Raw genomic sequence first — 19,526 nt, forward strand, 5'->3', positions numbered from 1 at the left:
TTCCTGCTGCCTTCCTGATCAGGTTTGTTTCTTCCTGTGTAATCTGGTTAGTCATACTACTGCACCATTCCCTAAGTGTCGCATGAGCCTTATGTCCTTGTGTTATGGTAAGTCTTCAACTGCATTCATGAAAGGCCACTATTGTTAGCTTTCTGAACCACATGATGGCGCTGTAGCGGCATATCACTCTATATCTTTCAGGTGTACGGCTTCAGTTTGTATTGTGAGAAACTTCATTGCAAAATAAATGTCAGTACATGTTAATGTTTACAATACATTGTTTAGATTATACTTATCTTTCTGTCACCTGTTTCAAGAAAAACAAAAATTAAGAGGTTTCTTGTTGACAGTCAATAACTGGGTTCATGAATAGTGAGAGATACGTTTGTTTTTATTTGATGTTTATAAAAATAGGTTACAAGGTAAATATGTCTGACTGTTACAAGAAAATGATTCCATTTAATGAGTTGATAAAGCATTTTTTGACATGAAAGAAGAATTATTAAAGTGTTAAATACCTGCAAAAATGTAAATGCTGCAGAGATTATAATGTGACAAATCTTTTGGAAGCAAACCATTCATTCGTATGGCATAGCCATTTACAATCTGTCATGTCCTTAAAGAGCAGCTTCAGATAATAGCATTGTATCCAGACCACTGCATAAGTTATACTCATGACTCACACAGATGAGCACAGAGGTAAATTATCAGTTTATTGCACAAACTCTGAGTCTTCAAATTTGAATAACTAATTTACTCTAGATTGTTTATATGAATTACCTTTTAGTGGAATGAAGTTAGGCATCTGGGATGGCATTAAACTACCAGAATGGGAGAAAGAAGTGGCAAATCAAAGCAGCAAACAATTAACATGGCAGCAATTCCTGCGTAAATCTAAGCAAATAGTAATTTGACTATCATTAAAAGTCTAATCTTTTATATCTACTGCCAAGGATAGAACATAACAAACAACACATCTTTGTTTAATATCTAGTCCAAAAAACAAAATAAAGTTATTTATTAAACTGATGTGCTGTGGTTTTATGAAGAGGGTATAGTAATAACATTTCAAGTAAATGGCTTACCAGCTTGTGGTGATATTTTTTGTAAGACAATAAAATCCCCCCAGTCAGTTATTACCCTAATGTAATAACTCTTGTACCAGTACTCAGTAACTACCAAATCTTATCAGCAAAAAAAGCGTAGTCCTTTTTACACACTTGTCTGTCGAGGATTCTTATCAGGTAGTGAAAGGATAAAGGGGAAGAGTAAGCCCTTTGCTTCAGAGAGGACACTCAACTCCTCATCTGCAAAAGCAGGAGAGATCTCATCGGCGTCAAATCTCATGGTGAAGTGTCGGCTGAGACAGTAAACTGTGCCATCCATTGCGACACACTGGAAGGCCGGGCAGTGCAGAATTCGCTTGGTGCTGCACTCATACCAAAGCCGTGCCACCGTATGGTAGCGGAACACACTGACTCCCAGTAATGGGTTTATGTCAAATCTGTAGAGAAATCTTCCCACAGCAACCATATCTATAGATCTATCTTTGCTGCCTACTATGAGACTTGGCCTCCAGGTGTTGGTTTTGGGGTTGTAGCGAAGTAAAATATATCTAAGAGTACCCCCAGAAACAAAGAGCTCTCCACTGCACACAGTCACATGATGTGCAACAGCAAAGGTATCATTAGGCAGTGGAGCCACAAATGTCCATCTGTCCTGTCGGGGGTCATAGCGCTCCACAGAGGAGAGACACTCCCCTCCGATGGCATAGATGTAGCCATCCAGTGCTGCCAGTTTACAGCGGGGCCTGGCTTCATTCATAGGACAAATCTCTTTCCAAATGGATGTCAAAGGATTGTAGCAAAACACTCTCTTTGAGGGAGTCATTTCTCTGTCACTGCCTTGACAACCTACTGCCACAAATAAGTAGTTATCCATTGTGCACATAGCACAGGCCTTAGAAATGACCTCCTGTGGGATCAGGCAAAGAGAATGCCAGACATCTTTGTAGTCATCATAAAAGTACATTGCACTGGATGTGCTCCTCTGTTCTGATTTTGCTCTCTGTGCTGCTGTATTTCTGAAGCAATCTTGAGGGTCCATATCTGCAACTATGACAAACCTTCTCGCTCTCATTCTCTGCTTCCGAATTCGTTCCCGCTCATCAGCCATTAGCCGTCCATAAAGGTTGGGGTCCCGAAGCACCTGTAGGTAGTTGTCTGACATGACCTCCAGGGCTGCTTGCTGAACAGATTTTTGCCCCTTTTTCTTGGCAAGATGAAGTATCTCCAAACAGTTTCCAAGATTAAGTTTACTTTTCAAAATTTCCAGATCCTTGCTGAGGAATATTTCTGCTGGAAGACCCGAGAATGAACCACTTCCTACAGTCTCTACATCAGTCGCCTCCTTCATATTATGTACTTTATCTGTAGATTTTTGAAGATAGATGGTCTCATTATCTGCTGAGGCCCCATGGTGAGTCACTGGGCTTGATTGTGTTGAAATCCGAAAATGGATGGAAGATTCAGACTGTTCTGCTGCAGACATATAGCTCTCTTTGCGTAGGAGTGAAGGCCTTTCAGGGTGCCTCAGGCGTCCTTGCAAGGAGTCTTCCACAACAGCACTTTGTGGAAGAACCAAATCACGCATAATGATAGGACTTACAGAAGAATCAATGAAGCTGGTGTCCTCTGTTCCATAGTTCTTCTTTGAGACAGTGTTCAGCTCATACTGGGCAGGCAAAGTTTTTGAATCTGTTATTGAGTGAGAGGAAGATTCAACATAATAGTCATATATTTTTCCACTCACAATCTTGTCTCCTGATCCTTCCAGTACTACCTTGGCATCTTCTACTTTGATCTCCGCCTTAGAGAGGAAGCTGGAGTAGACCCCCTGGTGCTCCAAGTCCTGTCTTAACTCTCTGCTCACACCCACTCCACCATCTAGCTTCTTCAAACGGCAAGGAGAGCGACGTCCAGTAATAGCTGCCATTCCATAATCATGTATCTTCAAAGTAGATCCAATTGAAATATTACTTGGGCAAACAGTTGGTTGGTCCTGACGAAGCATCTCCTTCCCTATGTATTTATTTTGATCATTATTTAAACTACTAAATACATTCTTACTCTTTTCAACTTGGTGTAGATGAGATTTATTAAGTATTCCCTTGGTGCTGTTGGATTCCAAGTCATTAGTAACTAAGTCTTGCTTGGCATCATCGTCCTTGTCTTGAAAACAGAGATGCTGCTGTGTCCTCTTGTAGTCGTGGCTGGCAGAATTTTCTGTCTCTCTGTTTTCTTTGCCACAAGGTTTAATTTTCCTCACGTCTCTAGATCTGTAGAATCTGTAGGCCCAAGAAACCAGCAGCACTGCAGCAGCAGAGAAACTAAGTTTCACCAGCAGCTGCATGTCGAACTGGACTCCGAGAAGGTCTGCAATTGGCATAGCTGAAAAAAATAAGACAGCAAACGTTGGTTGAATAAACCTTTCAGCTATTGTCTAAAAGCCTCAGCTGCATGAAGCTGTCTGGTTTCCATTGTAAAAGAGCTGCTGTGATCCAATGACTACGCCTCTTTGCCCAAAGGATCAAGTGTAAAATGATAGCTTTAGAGTACCTATTTGCATCCCTTGCTCTGGAGAGGCGGGGCATTTCATATACCACCTGTAGCAAGTCAGATGCAGTTTCTTTTACTATCCACAGAGTATCCAAATACCAATGGGACAATATTTGGCTTGCTGACTCACTCTTGTTTTTCTTAAAACTATTTAAATGCCATCTACATGTTCAGATCAATGATACCTTTAAAAAAACGTTTTTTGTGTCCATGCTGCAGCAAATCAAACATGTCAAGGAGTGGACTGGCTTACAATTTGCTGAAAAATTTATCAAATACATTATCATGGGTAACATTTCTCTAACTTCCTACTTTGTTTTGAGCTGTAGTAGCAAAGTCTAGTTTGAATAAGGGGTGGAGAGGTATGATCGGTGGCATCTAGCAAATGGTTAATAACCAGGATACATCTGTTTGCATAGCTCTGACAAAGAGCAAAGGTTCTTCCTTGTGCCTGCAAAGTCTCCTAACTTACTATTTCTGGAAATAAGTCCAAAGAAAGAAAGGTAGGCCACAAAAAAGATAAATGGCAATACAAAAACAGAACTGTCAGGTGGCCATGAGAAACACAATCAGAAGATTTTCCATTGTGAAAACTGACAGTGGCATTTATTTCCACTGGATGCAAACATGTATTTCTGTCATACGTGAAACATGCCACTCACCACTGTGAGGCTGTCATTATTGTTGCTGATAACATACTAGAGCAAGCCTACAATCAGGAACAAAACAGTTTTTTATTTCACCAGCCCTTTGTGAAGCATTATAAAGATACGTTACGCGGGACTTTTTCAGAGGGTGTGTCAGGTGTCCTGTCAGCTGCAAGGGTGCTGTGGACATCTGATAGGCAAGCCTGATGACAAAAAAAGAAACTGGATTCTGCAAGCATGGTTGACTTCTGAATAATTCACAAATAGGCCATGAAGGCAGCTTCTTATCCTCACTATTGCTCCCAGTAGAAAAACAAGAATGTGATTGAAATCTATAGGCTTTTTGTGTTGAGACGCTTGCACTTCTTATTTTCATCATCTGTTATGCTTGATCAGTTTCTGACAACATGAGGAAAGCACAAGATGCATTTTAATTGGTGCTTCCAGACTTTTCCTGCAGTTTTTACGCAGGTCAGTATAACTTGGAAGCAATACCCTGGCCTAGTTAGTGGTTAAACTGAGTATTGTTTTGCCATGGCTTTACTGACAAACCAGTTTGAGAAAAACAAATAATGACAAAACCCTGTAGCTAAAAGTTTACACAGTTTCCATCTGTCCCTGACTACACCAGTAAACAGTGGCTAGAGCATCCTTCTTTCTATTTGGCAGAAAAGATAATAAAGTCATATATTTAAAAATGTCTGCTCAGTTTAGATGTATCTACTCTAGATATAACTGAGAAATTTCAACCATAATAAAAAATTGTGATTAACCACATTAATCCTTTTAAAAGAATGCACTTTTAAAATGATTCAACATGACCAAGTAAGATCAAGATGATTTGCATATTCTAATACATTTAGAAATTGAGTGAGTCATAAATGCAAAGAAAAATGCAGAAAATTGTATACTGAACATAATTAGAAACCAATAATAGTTTACAGTGAATGGATCCACTGTGAACTCGTTACTAATAAACAAGAAAACTAATCAAAGCTCTAAAGGGGCAGCATTTTGTATTTTTCACATTTTATTGCATGAAACAAAATTACCTGCAGTATTTATTTAAAAAAAAAAAAAAAGAAAAGATGTTTATATGAAAAATAACTTCAAAGAAATTTGACATCTTGATATTTGGCCTCTGTGTCTGAAGCCCCTGATCTTTCTGACACTCCACCTTCAGTAAGTCTTCACAACAATTCTCCTTCACTACGCCACTTGCTACTGTCCTTAAGAGAGTTGGACTGAAAAGTAGTTTGTATGATGAGCTCAGCAGACTCGCCACCAGGTGTTTACTAATTGCTGCTGCTAGTCTGGTGGAACTCTGTGGGGAAGGCATTGGGGAGGGGTGATCTCTGAGGCGGAGGTTTGGCTGGAGATTTCAGCTCCATAGAGTCGTCGTGTAGAAATAGGCGGCGCTTTGTATGAGCAAGCATCCCTGAATGGCCAACACAGGAGATTCAAAGATTCATAAATATGCATGACGTAATTATGCTTTCAATGGGAGAATAACATTGTAGCATGATACAAAGCTAAAAAACATCAACTTCATATAATACTCCCAATTACCTGTGCTACATAGGCATAAACTCCAGAAATCAGCAGTATGGAACTTTAAAAATATGACAAAGACCTGTCTCACTAAGCAATTCATTTAGTCAATTATGAACTGTAAAGCATAAAGAAAACATATGAGAATTTCATATAGTAAAACATAAGATCAGTTCTAAAAATATGGAAAATTATTTTCATAGATTTTTTTCCCCATGAAAGCAAAAATTAAAACAATGCATTTACATGGTCTAATTTTGTAGGATTATTAACAACAGGACATCAGCAATTTCTGCAACCTTTCAAGTATAGAATGCAACATGTGTATGAGAAAAATGTCAAACTCTTGCTTAATTGTAAGTAAAGCCAAGGCTTGTGAGTTTTATCATCTCTCCATTTTAATACAGGTGAAATGAAACAAATGCAACAACCCTGTTTACACAAGCTGCCTCTTGTGAGCTCCTCCCTGGAATGGCGGCTAAAATGATCCTACTTGTACTGGTAATGTCTGGGGAAGAGTTACGCATTTTACACAATGTAGGTCACAAGTAAATAGCTGGGTTACAGGCTAGTGACAAAGAGCTGCGGTGCTGTCGCTTGCAACACATGAAAAGGAGAAAGAATCTTCAAAAGTCACATGCACCACAACCCCAAAACAGCAGACAAATGTTTTTTTTTTTGTTTGTTTTTTTTCTCTGTCCTTTGAAGAACAGCCAAATTCTTATAAAAAGCCTAAGTGACAAACAGAAATAATGTTCATTCCTTCCTCTCAATCAAGAATTATATCTGAAAGTTGAATGAAGTACAAACAAAGGTGGAGAAGCATAAACTCCAACAATCTCAGCACCCATTCCTCACCGTGACCCATATAACTTCTTTAATTATTTTTCAGTATTTACACTGTAGTACACAAAATACACTCAAAAAAGAGATTTCTCCAGTTTTCTCAATGCATTTAAATCTTCATGTACATTCCAAGCCATCAGAAAGAAAAAGTATATATATATATATATATATATATATATATATATATATAAATGAAAGTTCAATCGGAGCATCTGGAGGTCTGTTCTCCCATCATATTTCAGCTTGTTGCTAATCTTGTCCATTCCAGGACATGTAACAGATGGGAGTGGTTGATAGGATGGTGCAGTCAAAGCCAGTTCCATTTGTCCACATTTCACAAAACACCAATAATATTGTGACTCATGAAAATAAAATCCAAATGCTTTTTTTCTTCTGTTTTAAATCATCTGATTTTTTTTTATTTTTATCAACAGGCAGACTTGGGACAAGGAACAAAAAAAGTAATAGGAGGGAATATATAGGAGGTGGTAACTGTGAAGTTCATCACGTTGTTCTTTTTATATTATCTTGAATATAATTTTGTTATAAAACAAAGTACCATCACGTGGTGGCACTGTTTCTTGTGTGACAGATGACCAGAGGGTCTGTTGATGACTGGAGTAGGCTTGCAGGATTGTGGAAGGTCTTTGTACTGTATGTATGTTTTTCTGTGTGCATATTCAGATGTTGTGTTTTGTATAGCCAAAATGTGTGTCTATATCTGTGAGGGAGAACATCTTGGAAAAGCCGTTTCACGTCAGTCCCACTGTAACTGTGAGAACAAGTGCAAGCCACGTCAGTCCACACTTTTCTGTGCGAGTGGCTTCATCTGCAAAAAAGGCAAAAAATAAAAAACATAAATCAGACATTGATTTCCTCTTGATTTATAACAGTTTATGTTCATTACATTCAAATGCAACAAGATTATTTTTGTGTGGATAAAGCACCATCGGAATTTCCAGCCAAATTACAGATTAGGAGTGAATTCTGTGTCCCATGACCATTGATATGAAATGTGCTTCTCAACCATAGAACAAAAGTTAAAGGCTTTGTAAAGTTTCTTATGGAAGCTGGTAAGATAATGCAATTTCAGACATCCTAGAACTCTATAGTTTTTTTTGTAGAGTTTCCATAATTTTCCCCTTGACTATTTAGCTAAACTCTGAAAAGCAGTTCTTGAATTATTTTTTTTTTGTCTATAATATTATGATCTGCCACCTTCCTCTTAATAATTATCAGAAGCCAGAGTAGCTCAGCACTTTATTAAGTGCATGTCCATTAATCGACTGACGTGGAGTATGCAGCAGCAGCAGCAAAGAGCAGCAAATTCAAGCCATTTTAAAAGTGATGTCTATACTTTTCATGTTAAAATGACAGCATATCTTATCCTGATACTGCTGAACAGCTTTAGCTTTTCAGGGTGCTAAAATCCCCCTACCTGCAACGTAATTTTAAATGTGGGTCTTGCATAAAATTGTCAAAAATGTAAAATCCTTAAACATCATTGTGATTCTCATCAGAAAAGTCTGAAACCTACTGTAGAAGCCAAAGTTTACAGAAAACCCTAGAAGTATTAGTGAGAGAGAGACTTCCCTGCCTGGGAAAAGAGAGCCTGTGACACACTGAGGACCATAAGGTCCAGTTTTTTTCTTAAGTTAGGTTATGAAAAAAAAAACAATCTCATACTGAAAATGTTTATATCTATGGGATCGAGTGATATATTGGGGAATATTAAATGTCAACACTTTTACAAGACACTATTGTAAGTTTTACCCCTGTTTTCTCAGCCAAGCAACATCAGTGATAAATCTAAAGTTATGATGGTGGAGGTGCCTTTTTTCATATGTCCAAAATGTTTAAAACTGACTCAGGCACAATAATGATTATCTTATCAGGCAAATCGATACAGCCATCAGTCTCCATCCATGTATCTTGAGAACAGTAACGCTGTATTTTAACAATGGTCTTTTGTGAAAACGTAAAAGGACGATACAACTGTAAACATATCTTTTTTTCCCAGGGATGTAAAAATTTCTGGTTAACGTCTCTTAAAATTGCAATCTCAGACAAAACATATGGTTCATTTGGCAACAGTCTTCTAATGGTATGGGATTTAAGATTTAAAACGTCTACGAAAAACGCTCTTCATTAGTGACTGATTATACTGAAACACATAAAGTTTGTTTATATTAAAAAATGAAACAAATAAGTAATAATAATAATAATAATAATAATAATGATAATAATAATAATAGTCTAGCATGAAAATTACCCAATAAAATCTAAATGAGGTCAAATTGCATTAGTGTGGGTTACTTATTCTTTACTGTAGACCAAAGATCAAATTGCATAGAATGACGTTATATAATATATTGATATCCATAATACAGAGAAATTAGAAGAACTATTTTACTTGTGTATAAGGACTGTTTTTGACACAATTCTGCTCCATAAAACAGAGACACCAGTTAACAAACTGCTATGATTTATTTTTATTTTATGTACCTTGCTAGGAGTACATCTGGAGAATAAAACTGATGAGTAATTTTGATTGCATCCATTTCCAAAATTTATGGTGGTCATTCTCTGTAAGAGACAGCAATACAACCACTTTTGAGTGCAAAGCACCCTTATATAGAAAATGTCTTATGAAGTGTCAATATTGCTTCATATAATAGTTGTAGCAGCATCAAACTAAATGTTTTTGCAATTTACTTCATGTCATATCTTGCTATGTGGGATGGATGATATTTTTTACACAGATTTTATTTTGTTTAGTTGATTTAAATTTGTATGATTGGTAAAGACCTTTCTTGTTCCCTAAAGGATATCCTGCTTTGAAATCAAAGTTATTGCAGGAGAAAGATTGTTGCTGACTGTAGGTGTGTCTTTGTTGACATAAACTGTTTATTCAGATTGTGAAAGCCTATGGCTAAACAACATTCACATGCACACTGAAGAGCTGGTGACTTAAGGGTGTGGCTGCACTTTATATGATCTGGTGCCTGTTAGACCTGTTAGTGAATACGGATTAGTGTCTGAGCAATGTGTTAAAATATTTTTTCTTTTAAGTTTAGACATAAAAAGTTGGATTATCTTTGTAATTATGATTGAAGCAAAAAATAAATAAATAATAATAATAATAATCAAAGTTCCGGCATCAGAGTGCACTCTTTTTTTTATTCAAGTCATGAAATATTCAACAACAACTGGATCGCTGTAACGAGTACACTCTCTCATTAGGTAATGGGCTCATTCAAGCATGGGATCATCATCTGAGGTGCCCTTCCAGACTACAGTTATGGGGGGAAGTCACCCAGCCATTTCTTTTTCCTCATATGTTTGGCTCAGATCTTTCAGCATTTCTGCCAAATTGATTTTTCTCAGACCAGTGGGACGGATGTCTGCAGGAAGATGTTGAGCGATTGCTTTATGTGCATGACCTAAAATGCTAAAAGCAATATTTTCCTTTCTCTATGCTAAATAAAAACAATCCGGAGGAAGCTTATTATTTCTAACAGTGGCAAGGACCTGTACACTGGTAACCCCAGCACTCTGTTTCCTATTCCTAAAGTGTTCCAAAACGGGATATGAATTTGAATTTTGCATACCACTGCTCTAAATGCAGATCACATGATGACAGCCTCCTGCTTGCAATGTGGCTTCTTTTTTTGACTGAGTAAAAGCAACGTTTCTCTCCTGAGAGTTTGTTAGAAAATTAGGTTTTTTACAGTTACACATCTGTCTCGGGCCTGACAACCTTACACATTTGGCACTCCAGCTAGACAGAGCTGATACAGTAATATTTGACAGAGAAAAGGTCTTCAGTTTCCCTCATCTGGTGAGTGCAGTTCATTGCCAAATAGCGCAGTGTGATAAGCTGCATCACAGGGAGAAATACTGACAAAGATTAACAAACGCGTCCCGCAATACAAATAGCTGGTAAATGGTTTATGTAACCTTCACCAACTCATTGCTGGTGGTTCTTCCCATCAAACTGACAAGGATTTGGATATTCAGCCTTAATGCTCAGGCTTGTGTACTGTAACCTCTCGGCGTCATGTTATACATCAATTTGACTTGCATGCAAGACACCTGTGTATGCCCATTCTGACCTAATTCTGTCCTTGCTCTGACACACCAGTTCCTGTGGTTTCCATGGCATTTGCATTCTCAAATTTGCATGCCACAGATATGGCTTGCAGAGAAAGAGCAAAATGAAGATTAACTTGGAGCAACAGAGTTCGTGTGGGAAGCTCAAAAAAATAAACAATGGGGATGTTTCTGAAACTGAAGAATGAGGTTTAGTAAAAAGCCTCATATTTTACTAAAAAAAAATTAGTTTTTTGAGTAAAAACTACTGCAGATCAGCCCAAAGACAGTCCTGATTACCGTCTGACTGGAATGCTTTTCCTGCTGCAGACTGGGACAAAGTTGGGCATTACATGCATGCACTGGAGCTTATACTGAAATAATTATGGCATAAAATTAATTTTTCAGTCCATTAGCAGCTTATTACATAAAAAACAAAAGAAATAAAACAAAACAAAAATTGCTAAATATTTTATTAATGCTTTGTTGCTTGTAAATTGCCAGAAGTCACGAATTCTACTTAACACATTCTGTTTAACAAAAAAAACACATTTAACATAAATTAGTAACTGTATTTTCATGTGTATTCATAAATGCATGTCCATGACCTTCTTTGTACTAATAGGTTTCTCATAATTATCATGAATAAGTGATTCATGAGCAGAAGATAAGGTGGTTGTATGCCACTCTACATCAAGTTGTGAAACCAAATTTCAATAATTCTATTATAAAACAAAAATCACATCCTTGTTTTCTATTTGCTCATGATGTTACAAAATTTTATAGTAGCTGTTCAATTAGGTTGAAAATTATAAATATGCTTGCTAACATGTTTCCAGTATATTGATAACAAAGTCCTTCTTGTCCTAGACTGACATGTGATATAAGTGTGTAATTACATCCGAATTAAAATTTTGCATATTTTACCATATTTCCATAAGTCAATCAGTGTTTCAAACAGTATTTTTAAAAAACAATATTACATTGATATGGTTGCTTCACTTAAACTTGCCAAATTTTCTTGTTACTGACCCTACAGGCAAATTGCTGTTCCCCTCAAAAAGGAATTAAAATTTTGATATTCATACAGGCTGCAGTGGCTCACAATCCATGGCATGCTTAATAGTCTGATCAAATTTGGTTAGATTGTCTTTTTGGGCAAGATTACCATTGTGTGAGCCAGCTCCTTGCAGTGAAAAGAGTGACCTGAGTGTGCAGGTCACTGAGTGTGACCTGCTAGCCACAGAGCTGACTTGTAAAATAGACCCTTTGTGATTCATTTCAGCGTTTCACATTTGACATGATGAAAAAAACATTCAAAACTCATTTCAGTCTCTAATTAGCCTTGCAACACTTTTTGAAAATTTGCATGTCTACCTGGATATCCTGCTTTCACAGCAGCTGAGGGAGCTCAGAATCTGTAGCTGCCTAACAAGTGTCGACTGCACAGTTATTTCACAAATAAATGAATGTAGATTACATACTTTCTGACTGAAGACAAAAATCTAGCCTTGAGTGGGTTTTACAGTGTAGCCAAGATGTGGGTGGAAATGAGCTTTACTAATCTAGATGAGCCATTAAAGAGTCTTTTGTTAAAGTTCACTCAGTTTTTCTTACTACTGTATCACAGCTCTGATTGCTATCTCTATAGGGTCGCACTCTAATTTCCGTCTTGGTGAGTTGTGAACCACTTCATGCTTCAGAGGCCCATCTGTTAAGGCTCAAAACTCTGGTTACTTTGCCAAAGCTGAATGTTTTTCCACACTAAAGAATGATCTACACTCCTCTTAAGGTCTGAGTGAGTGAAAATCTGCATCAAATCAGAGATTCTGAGCTAAGAGGAGAAGCAGAAAAAAAAACACTGATGGAAGGAATAAAGAATAAGAGAAAAAAAGTGAGATGTTGACAATAGAGAATGAACCAAAAAAATGGTGAAAGCAGCAAAATATATTGTAGAATGAAACTGGGAGAACAAAAGTGAGCACATTTTAGAGTGGAAAAGGAAAGACAGAAAGATTGCAGTGTGAGGCAGAGAGGGAAAGACAGCAAAATTAGAGGGATGGAGAGGCTGTTGTCACATCGCTGTGGCTTCTCCTCAGAATCCTTCACTTTACATATGATAATCTCAGAAGCCAGAAACGAGCCCCCTGCTGCACAAATGAAACACCGATAATCTTGCACTTTTTCAACAGTGATGTGCATGGCTAGTCACTGAAGTGGTATTTTAGCCACTTGTGAACACCATCATAGCTTAAACTGCTCACAAAGACTTTACACATGGAAAATCATTTCATACATTGTACTTATGCTATGCTGTATTCCATACATTAACACCACATACTCAAGTTTGTTATCCTAAGAGCTGAAATACTTACTGTTCGGATTCTGCGTGTTTTTCATCATGCTTGGATTTTCTGTTGAAAAAAAAAACGAGACAATGAAATGCTGCAGTTGCTATAGAGATGATGAGTACTTTAGTGAAAAGAAGAATGAAATTATTAGAAAAAAATATGTAACTAAGAAAGAAAGAAGGAAAAAAAAATCTCTGACAAAGCTTGCATTTCTCTAATGGTGCTGAATTCCAAAGTTATCAAAGTGCAGACTAAATGGCACATCCCTGATAAGAAAGAACGAAGCTAGTTAATGGACCTGGGAACACAAAGCACTGCAACAGAACAACCAGAACACTTTTTAAGAAGCAGTAAGAGCAGTGAACAGCAGCTAAGGGCCAGCAGGTATGGGTAAGAGATTTGGAGCCTCTACATTTAATAGACTGCATCAACGTCTAACCTGCACAAAACACTCTGACAATGTATTCTCAATGTTCTCACAGGGATAAAGTAATTGCAAAGGAGGCAGCAGCAGGGTTTGCAGAGTGTTAGTAACCACTCCTTAATTCCCTTCTGTGAGCTATTTTTGGATGTTTAACTTTGCATATAAGTAGATGGAAGGTACATGTAAAGCACAACGTGAAACTACTCTGGTCTCACTGGAGCCACACAAACACAAATTAATGTGTCCACTCTCAGTGTGCACCCATGTGCTTACCACACCCAGCAAATTTGCTTAAGTATATATATCTGTGTGGGCTTCTTTATCTAAGTACAGTTTATATCTTTTGTTTGCTGCTGCCAGACTATATTTGTCTGACTCATTTTACAGTTATGTAAGATCACATTACCACTCAGAGTGGTGAAAGACTTAATATGTTAATTCAGCTTGCAGGTAGGGAGCCAATAATCAAGCTGTCAATATATATATTTTTTATTTTTTATTGCATATTTTGAAGACCTGGCAAAGAAAACAAATTCCCAAAACATCTCTTCAACCCCAGGGGAGAAAGGAATGTCTCATTTTAAGACCTCAGGGATTGTGCCAAGGTCACTTAATCACCATTTACTTCCCCTAAGCGTGAGTGGAAGCAATCTACAAGGAGCAGACAGACAGATGGGCCATACTATGCACGTAGCCAATGACACTGGATGATGCATCAGGGTGTTAAATAGACTTTAGTGCTCTTCCTAGCAAAATGCCTTCTTAAAGTGGCTCTTTACCTTTTAAAGTGTGTGCTTATTAGACTTGCTCAGTAATTTCCGAATTTGCAAGATACTTCAAATTTTGTTCAAATAAGTGTTTTACAAAGATACTCTAAAACAGTGGTCCCCAAACTACGGCCCGCGGGCCAGATGCAGCCCGCCTCCACATTTGGTCCGGCCCCCTGAACAATACCAGAGTATTTTCATATACGTGCATTTTTATTTGATAAGTTGGACTTTTGCAATAAAATAAATGTTCCTTAGTAATGAACTTTATTTATTATTAACTACTAGTTAGTAACTATTTTATACATGCATATAATTGACCCTAACCCTTTTTTTATGTGGAGAACCCAGTGTTATTTGGTTATTATTTATTTCATAAATAGTGTTATTTCCTGACTTTTGTTCTCTGAAGAATCCAGAAAAGGTTATTTGATTGTGCTTTCTGAAAAACAATACATTTTTATGTTTAGCACTCTTACAATCGTCACACTTTTTCTGTTACAAACTGACCCCGGCCCCCCATCAGAGAAGGGACAAGTTATGTGGCCCTCATGGGAGAAAGTTTGGGGACCCCTGCTCTAAAAGAATGAAAATGGATACACTCTGTTATCCAATAAGTATTGAAACATTGAAAAGTTAATTTATTTCAGTAATTTAATTAAAAAAGCGAAACTCATATTAGGTAGATTTGACGTAGGACAAGAATGTATTACATGATTTAATGATTATGAGTAAGACTGAATGAAAGCCCTGAAAAAACTTTAATATTAAATGAAACCAATAAAATTGATTTTAATTTTGAAATGATAACTTGTTGAGAAATATCTCTATCTACTGTAGGGCTACATCTGAATTAATTATTACTTCATTGCAGAGTGGCATAGCTGTGTCACAGATCAGTCTGTGACTCTGCTGAGGTGTTTTTAGGGAGCCCACACTGAATGTTCAGCAGCTTGGGAGCTGTCCCTCTCAACCTCTTGAGATGATTTCCAAATGAAATGCAACATTTACTTTCAACTGAAAAGATTACTTTTGACCACAGAGCAACATTTCACTCTTTTTTTCTTTCTTTTTTGTCCAAGTCAGCCACTTCCAAAATTGTTTAGGAGTGGCTTAAGATTTACGACAGTGGTGGCCTTTGTTCTGGATATGTGTAGTAGCCGCTGAAGCACAGACTCAGTAGTTCCTACCTTGTCAATCTGACCCAACCTCTTGATCATGCCTTGCTTCGTAATCCTCTCCAGGCTGTTGCTACCCCTGTTGCTCATGCACCATTTACTGCTTGGACACAGCAGGTTGTGAGCAGCCTGTTTCTTTAGCAATAACGTTTTTGTGACATACTCTCCGTATGGAGATGACTATCAACAGTCAACATTATTTCTCATAATTGTGTGTGACAACATGGCAATGACAGCTATTTTATAATAAATCTGTTTTTATCCATCTTATGAGATACTGCCCATAAAACTGAAGAAATTTCTTGTCTTTTTTTTCAATATGCAAGTCACCATAATCAAAATTCTCAAATATCAGCACCTGACATTCGTAATTGTGAATCCATACATTTAATGAGATTATATATATATATATATATATATATATATATATATATATATATATACGTATAATAAACATACAAAAAAAACATTTTTATTACACAGTTTCACAAAACAACTGTGAAACCATAAAATAAATATTTATCTAGTTGATGTGTAAACCTTGATAGCTTTATTCATTTGAGCTTTCAAAGCCCTCTATCATGCGACAGCTTGGGATGGCTCTATTCAAAGTGATAGAGCTGTAACTGAACTGCAGTTGCATCAGAAATGCAAGAGCAGCTGATACCGTGGGAGTGTTGAAGGATATCAATGCTACATACAGTAATAGCTCAAGGAGAAAAGTTTTATTATTAAACTGATGATGGACTTTAAAATATTTTGTCTATGAAGCCAAGAGTGAAGATTGAAGGTCCTTCACATTCAAAATAGCTATAAAGATATTTAAAACATTGCTGGCTAATGCAAAATGTCCTCTTCCTTAACACTTACAGCTCTGGTTTTTATATCACAGTGCAGCAATTTAAATCAACCGCAATCAAAGTGATCGTGACTAATCGGGTGACTTTTAAGGAGAAGTGTGTCATGTTTCAACATAACACCAATGTGTCAAAGTAACACTGGCGTGGCATCAAGCAATAGCAGAACATATCTGATTGAAATTCTGTGTGGGAAAGGGCACAAAACAGCAAAGCCTGCTCTCTAAGAGTATCCAGAGCAAACATTACCCAAGAAAAAAGGACTCCCATGTTAGCACAGGTATGTCAAATACATCTAAATTAAGATCAATACACAAACTTAGCCTTGGCGATGAAGAAAGGGTTTTTGTACCACTATCAGCAATAAATGTTCTTTGAATTCTGTCACAAGCATTTGATGCCAAGGTTGTTTTTTGGCATTGGAGAAAGTGCAGATCCTAGGCATGTCATTAGTGACAGTGAGAAAATCCTTTGGAGAATGGTTATTTTAACTAAGTGCTCCCTAGAACATTTCTGTATGTTTGATCCAATTTAAAAGACAATCTCTTATTAATCACACACTTGGTCGCATCAATGATTTATATTTTAATGTGGTCACATGGATATCAAATTAAGTATTTATCAAAATGACTGTACATAAAGCAAAAATGAAATAGGAAAATTATAAACTTAAGTTGAATTTAACTGTATTATTGTACAATTGTGGCTCATTCTTGTGGATGTAAATCAAAGACATTTCTATACTTTATTATGTTAAATAGCTAAAAAAAAATGGAATGGAATTACAGTTATCATTTAAGCACTAGTGCAGCAAATCCTTCAAACTACGGCTGAATAATGTTGCAGACATAAATTTACTTACCAAAAACTATGAGACGAGTGTGTGTGTCTGTAGAACCCAAAGGATTCTGGGCAGTGCAGCGATACATAGAGCCGTTGAGCTCTGCCGGCACTCTCTCCAGAATCAGCTCTCTCCCCTCACGCTCGGCACTGCCATCCAGTAGGCGGCCTCCCACCCGTGTCCAGGTGAAGAGTGGCTCAGGAAATACTTCATTCTATCAACACCCATAGGGGGATTGAGACAGAAAAGAGAGGAAAAGAGAAGAAAGAAGACAAGGAAAGTTTAAGGCAGCTCAGACAGAGACTGTGAGTCTCATCCAAGGGATTAAAGGCAAAGCGCACATGAATTATACAGGTTCCAATTTTCCCCTAATGCTATGGCAAGTTAACAACATGCATTAATAATCAACACTTAACTTTACAACAGCTTTCCGCAGATCCTCTTTGTGCTACAGTTGACCATTTTACAAAGTTAGACGGAGCAGCTTTTTTTTTTTTTTAACTTGAGCCTTACTGCAGATATTTAAACCCACAATCAGCATATTTACCTTTCTGTCACAATGCAACAGCCCAGCATTTATTTACATAAGGTATTTGTGGATTCTGTGTTGGTGTGTTCATCATTAGCGTGCATCAAAAGTTCAAATCATAACAAAGTCAAATATATATTGTATATAACATTTCAAATAAACTTCTGCACATGTCTACAAAGAAACTTAATTCACCCATTAAATATTAGCTGGTCTTATGCGCTAAACCCATGCAATCTACTTTGCAATGCTCTGACTCTTCCTTTTTTGAATTTTGAGTTAATGTTAATATTGTCACAACCTGCTGGCCTATTCCAGGGACAGAATTTCAGGTATGAAGTTAACCATTTTATTTTATTTATTTTCAAAAATGAAGGAAAAATAGCTTACAAGGTACATCACCAAGAAGCTGGTAAGGAAGACTTTTGTCTTATCTGAAAGGCAGAAGCCAAACTTATCAGTCTTGGCACGTAGCTCTATCTACTTGTGAAATTCTAAAACCCACATCCAGTGAAGGATAAGGGAAATTTTCTTCTTGATCAGTCTGCATCCGTTAATGCCAGGCTGCTGAAGGTCCTGACTGGCTTCGTTTCATGGCCGAGCCTGTTTGTTATACCCAATCTTAACTCTACTCAAAGAGATGCTTTAAAAGAATCCCAAGGTCACTGAGCAAACACAAACACATGTATAAACATGTGCAGCCAATAGCTCAGTGCTCTAAACCAACAACAATATAGAATATTAATTTGTTTTCATAAAAAAAAGAAATATAAATCAAACATGACATCTGACTTGTGATTACTGAGCAGTGTCTGGAAAGTCACAAAGGAGATTTGTGCTGTGGGTCATTCTATTTAAGGATTAGTCCTATTTTCTTCACCTGACTGGGTTTGGGTGCCTGATTTTGGTGTGGCATTACTGTCAAACAGATCTTCACTATTCCCAGGCTAGACTCACCAGGGGCATAGCTCTATTTAGCAGGCTATGATAGAGGGACAAAGTCAATTTAGGATTATGCAGTAGTAACAAACATATCATGAAGACTTGCATTGGTGTTTTGTTTGTGATCCCTAAACACATTAAACAGGTCATATTAACTCATATAAGGTTTTCCTCTTTAGATTAGGTTTATTACATAAGGTTTTATAGAAGGCAAATCACAAAACACAATGAATAAAGTAATTTAATGACATCAGTATTTGGTTTATGGTAAAAAAAAATGAGGTTCATAATTTCAACATCACCATCTTTTTTTAATTCACTTAAAATGGGAATTAGAGCTGGGTATTGTTAAGATCCTCACAATTCAATTAAATGTTGATTATTTGGGTAACAGTTCAATTCGATGTTGATTTGATTAAATCCTGCTTCAAATACTTCAATTTTGATTTAGTAACACACACCATATATTTCATTGGCGTTTCTTTTTTTTCTTCTTCTTCTTCCTGCCCATATGAACAGCCATGGTGGTACACATTACACTAACAGTATCTACATTAACATTATAGAGCAGCAACATATCTGAAAATAAAACACTAACATAAAGTACAATTGAAGTGTATGTAAACATAATCTTCGTGGAAAGTGATATAATTGACATAATTTTTTATATCATCATTTTAAGCATATTTCAACAATATTGCCATTCTGACCCAAACTCCTCACCAACTGGTCCAGGCAATGCAAACCAAACCAACAATAAACTCAAAAAGATGACGACAACTTCGCATCAGTGTTTTATGCAATACCAAGCTGGGTGACGGGTGGCAAAAAATGGCACTCAGTGTGCAACTTGCTCATCACACTTGCAACTATTCAGTGCCCTT

General features: G+C 37.0%; 2 protein-coding genes across 4 annotated transcripts in view; both read right to left on the reverse strand.

Annotated features, from left to right (window-relative positions):
* Window positions 1-386: 386 nt before the first annotated feature.
* klhdc7a (kelch domain containing 7A) lies at window positions 387-5,292 on the reverse strand. The gene has a single exon (XM_023324464.1). It carries the CDS (start codon window positions 3,445-3,447, stop codon window positions 1,213-1,215), a length of 2,235 nt encoding a protein of 744 aa, XP_023180232.1. The 5' UTR covers window positions 3,448-5,292; the 3' UTR covers window positions 387-1,212.
* A 68-nt stretch (window positions 5,293-5,360) lies between these two features.
* igsf21 (immunoglobin superfamily member 21) overlaps window positions 5,361-19,526 on the reverse strand; it is a 175,833-nt gene continuing 161,667 nt past the window's right edge. For all 3 annotated transcript variants that reach the window (XM_005802177.2, XM_023325088.1, XM_023325089.1), the window contains 3 exons: window positions 17,193-17,385; window positions 13,129-13,167; window positions 5,361-7,490 (listed from right to left, as the gene is read on the reverse strand). In XM_005802177.2, the coding sequence (XP_005802234.1) occupies window positions 7,414-7,490; window positions 13,129-13,167; window positions 17,193-17,385 (309 nt within the window). In that variant the 3' untranslated portion in view covers window positions 5,361-7,413. The remainder of the gene's footprint in view (window positions 7,491-13,128; window positions 13,168-17,192; window positions 17,386-19,526) is intronic.

The sequence above is a fragment of the Xiphophorus maculatus genome, chromosome 20, assembly GCF_002775205.1.
Source record: "Xiphophorus maculatus strain JP 163 A chromosome 20, X_maculatus-5.0-male, whole genome shotgun sequence".
Classification (NCBI taxonomy): domain Eukaryota; kingdom Metazoa; phylum Chordata; class Actinopteri; order Cyprinodontiformes; family Poeciliidae; genus Xiphophorus; species Xiphophorus maculatus.

Excerpts from the sequence above, each read along its gene's own strand:
- klhdc7a (XM_023324464.1), bottom strand. The coding sequence starts at position 3,447 with ATGCCAATTGCAGACCTTCTCGGAGTCCAGTTCGACATGCAGCTGCTG.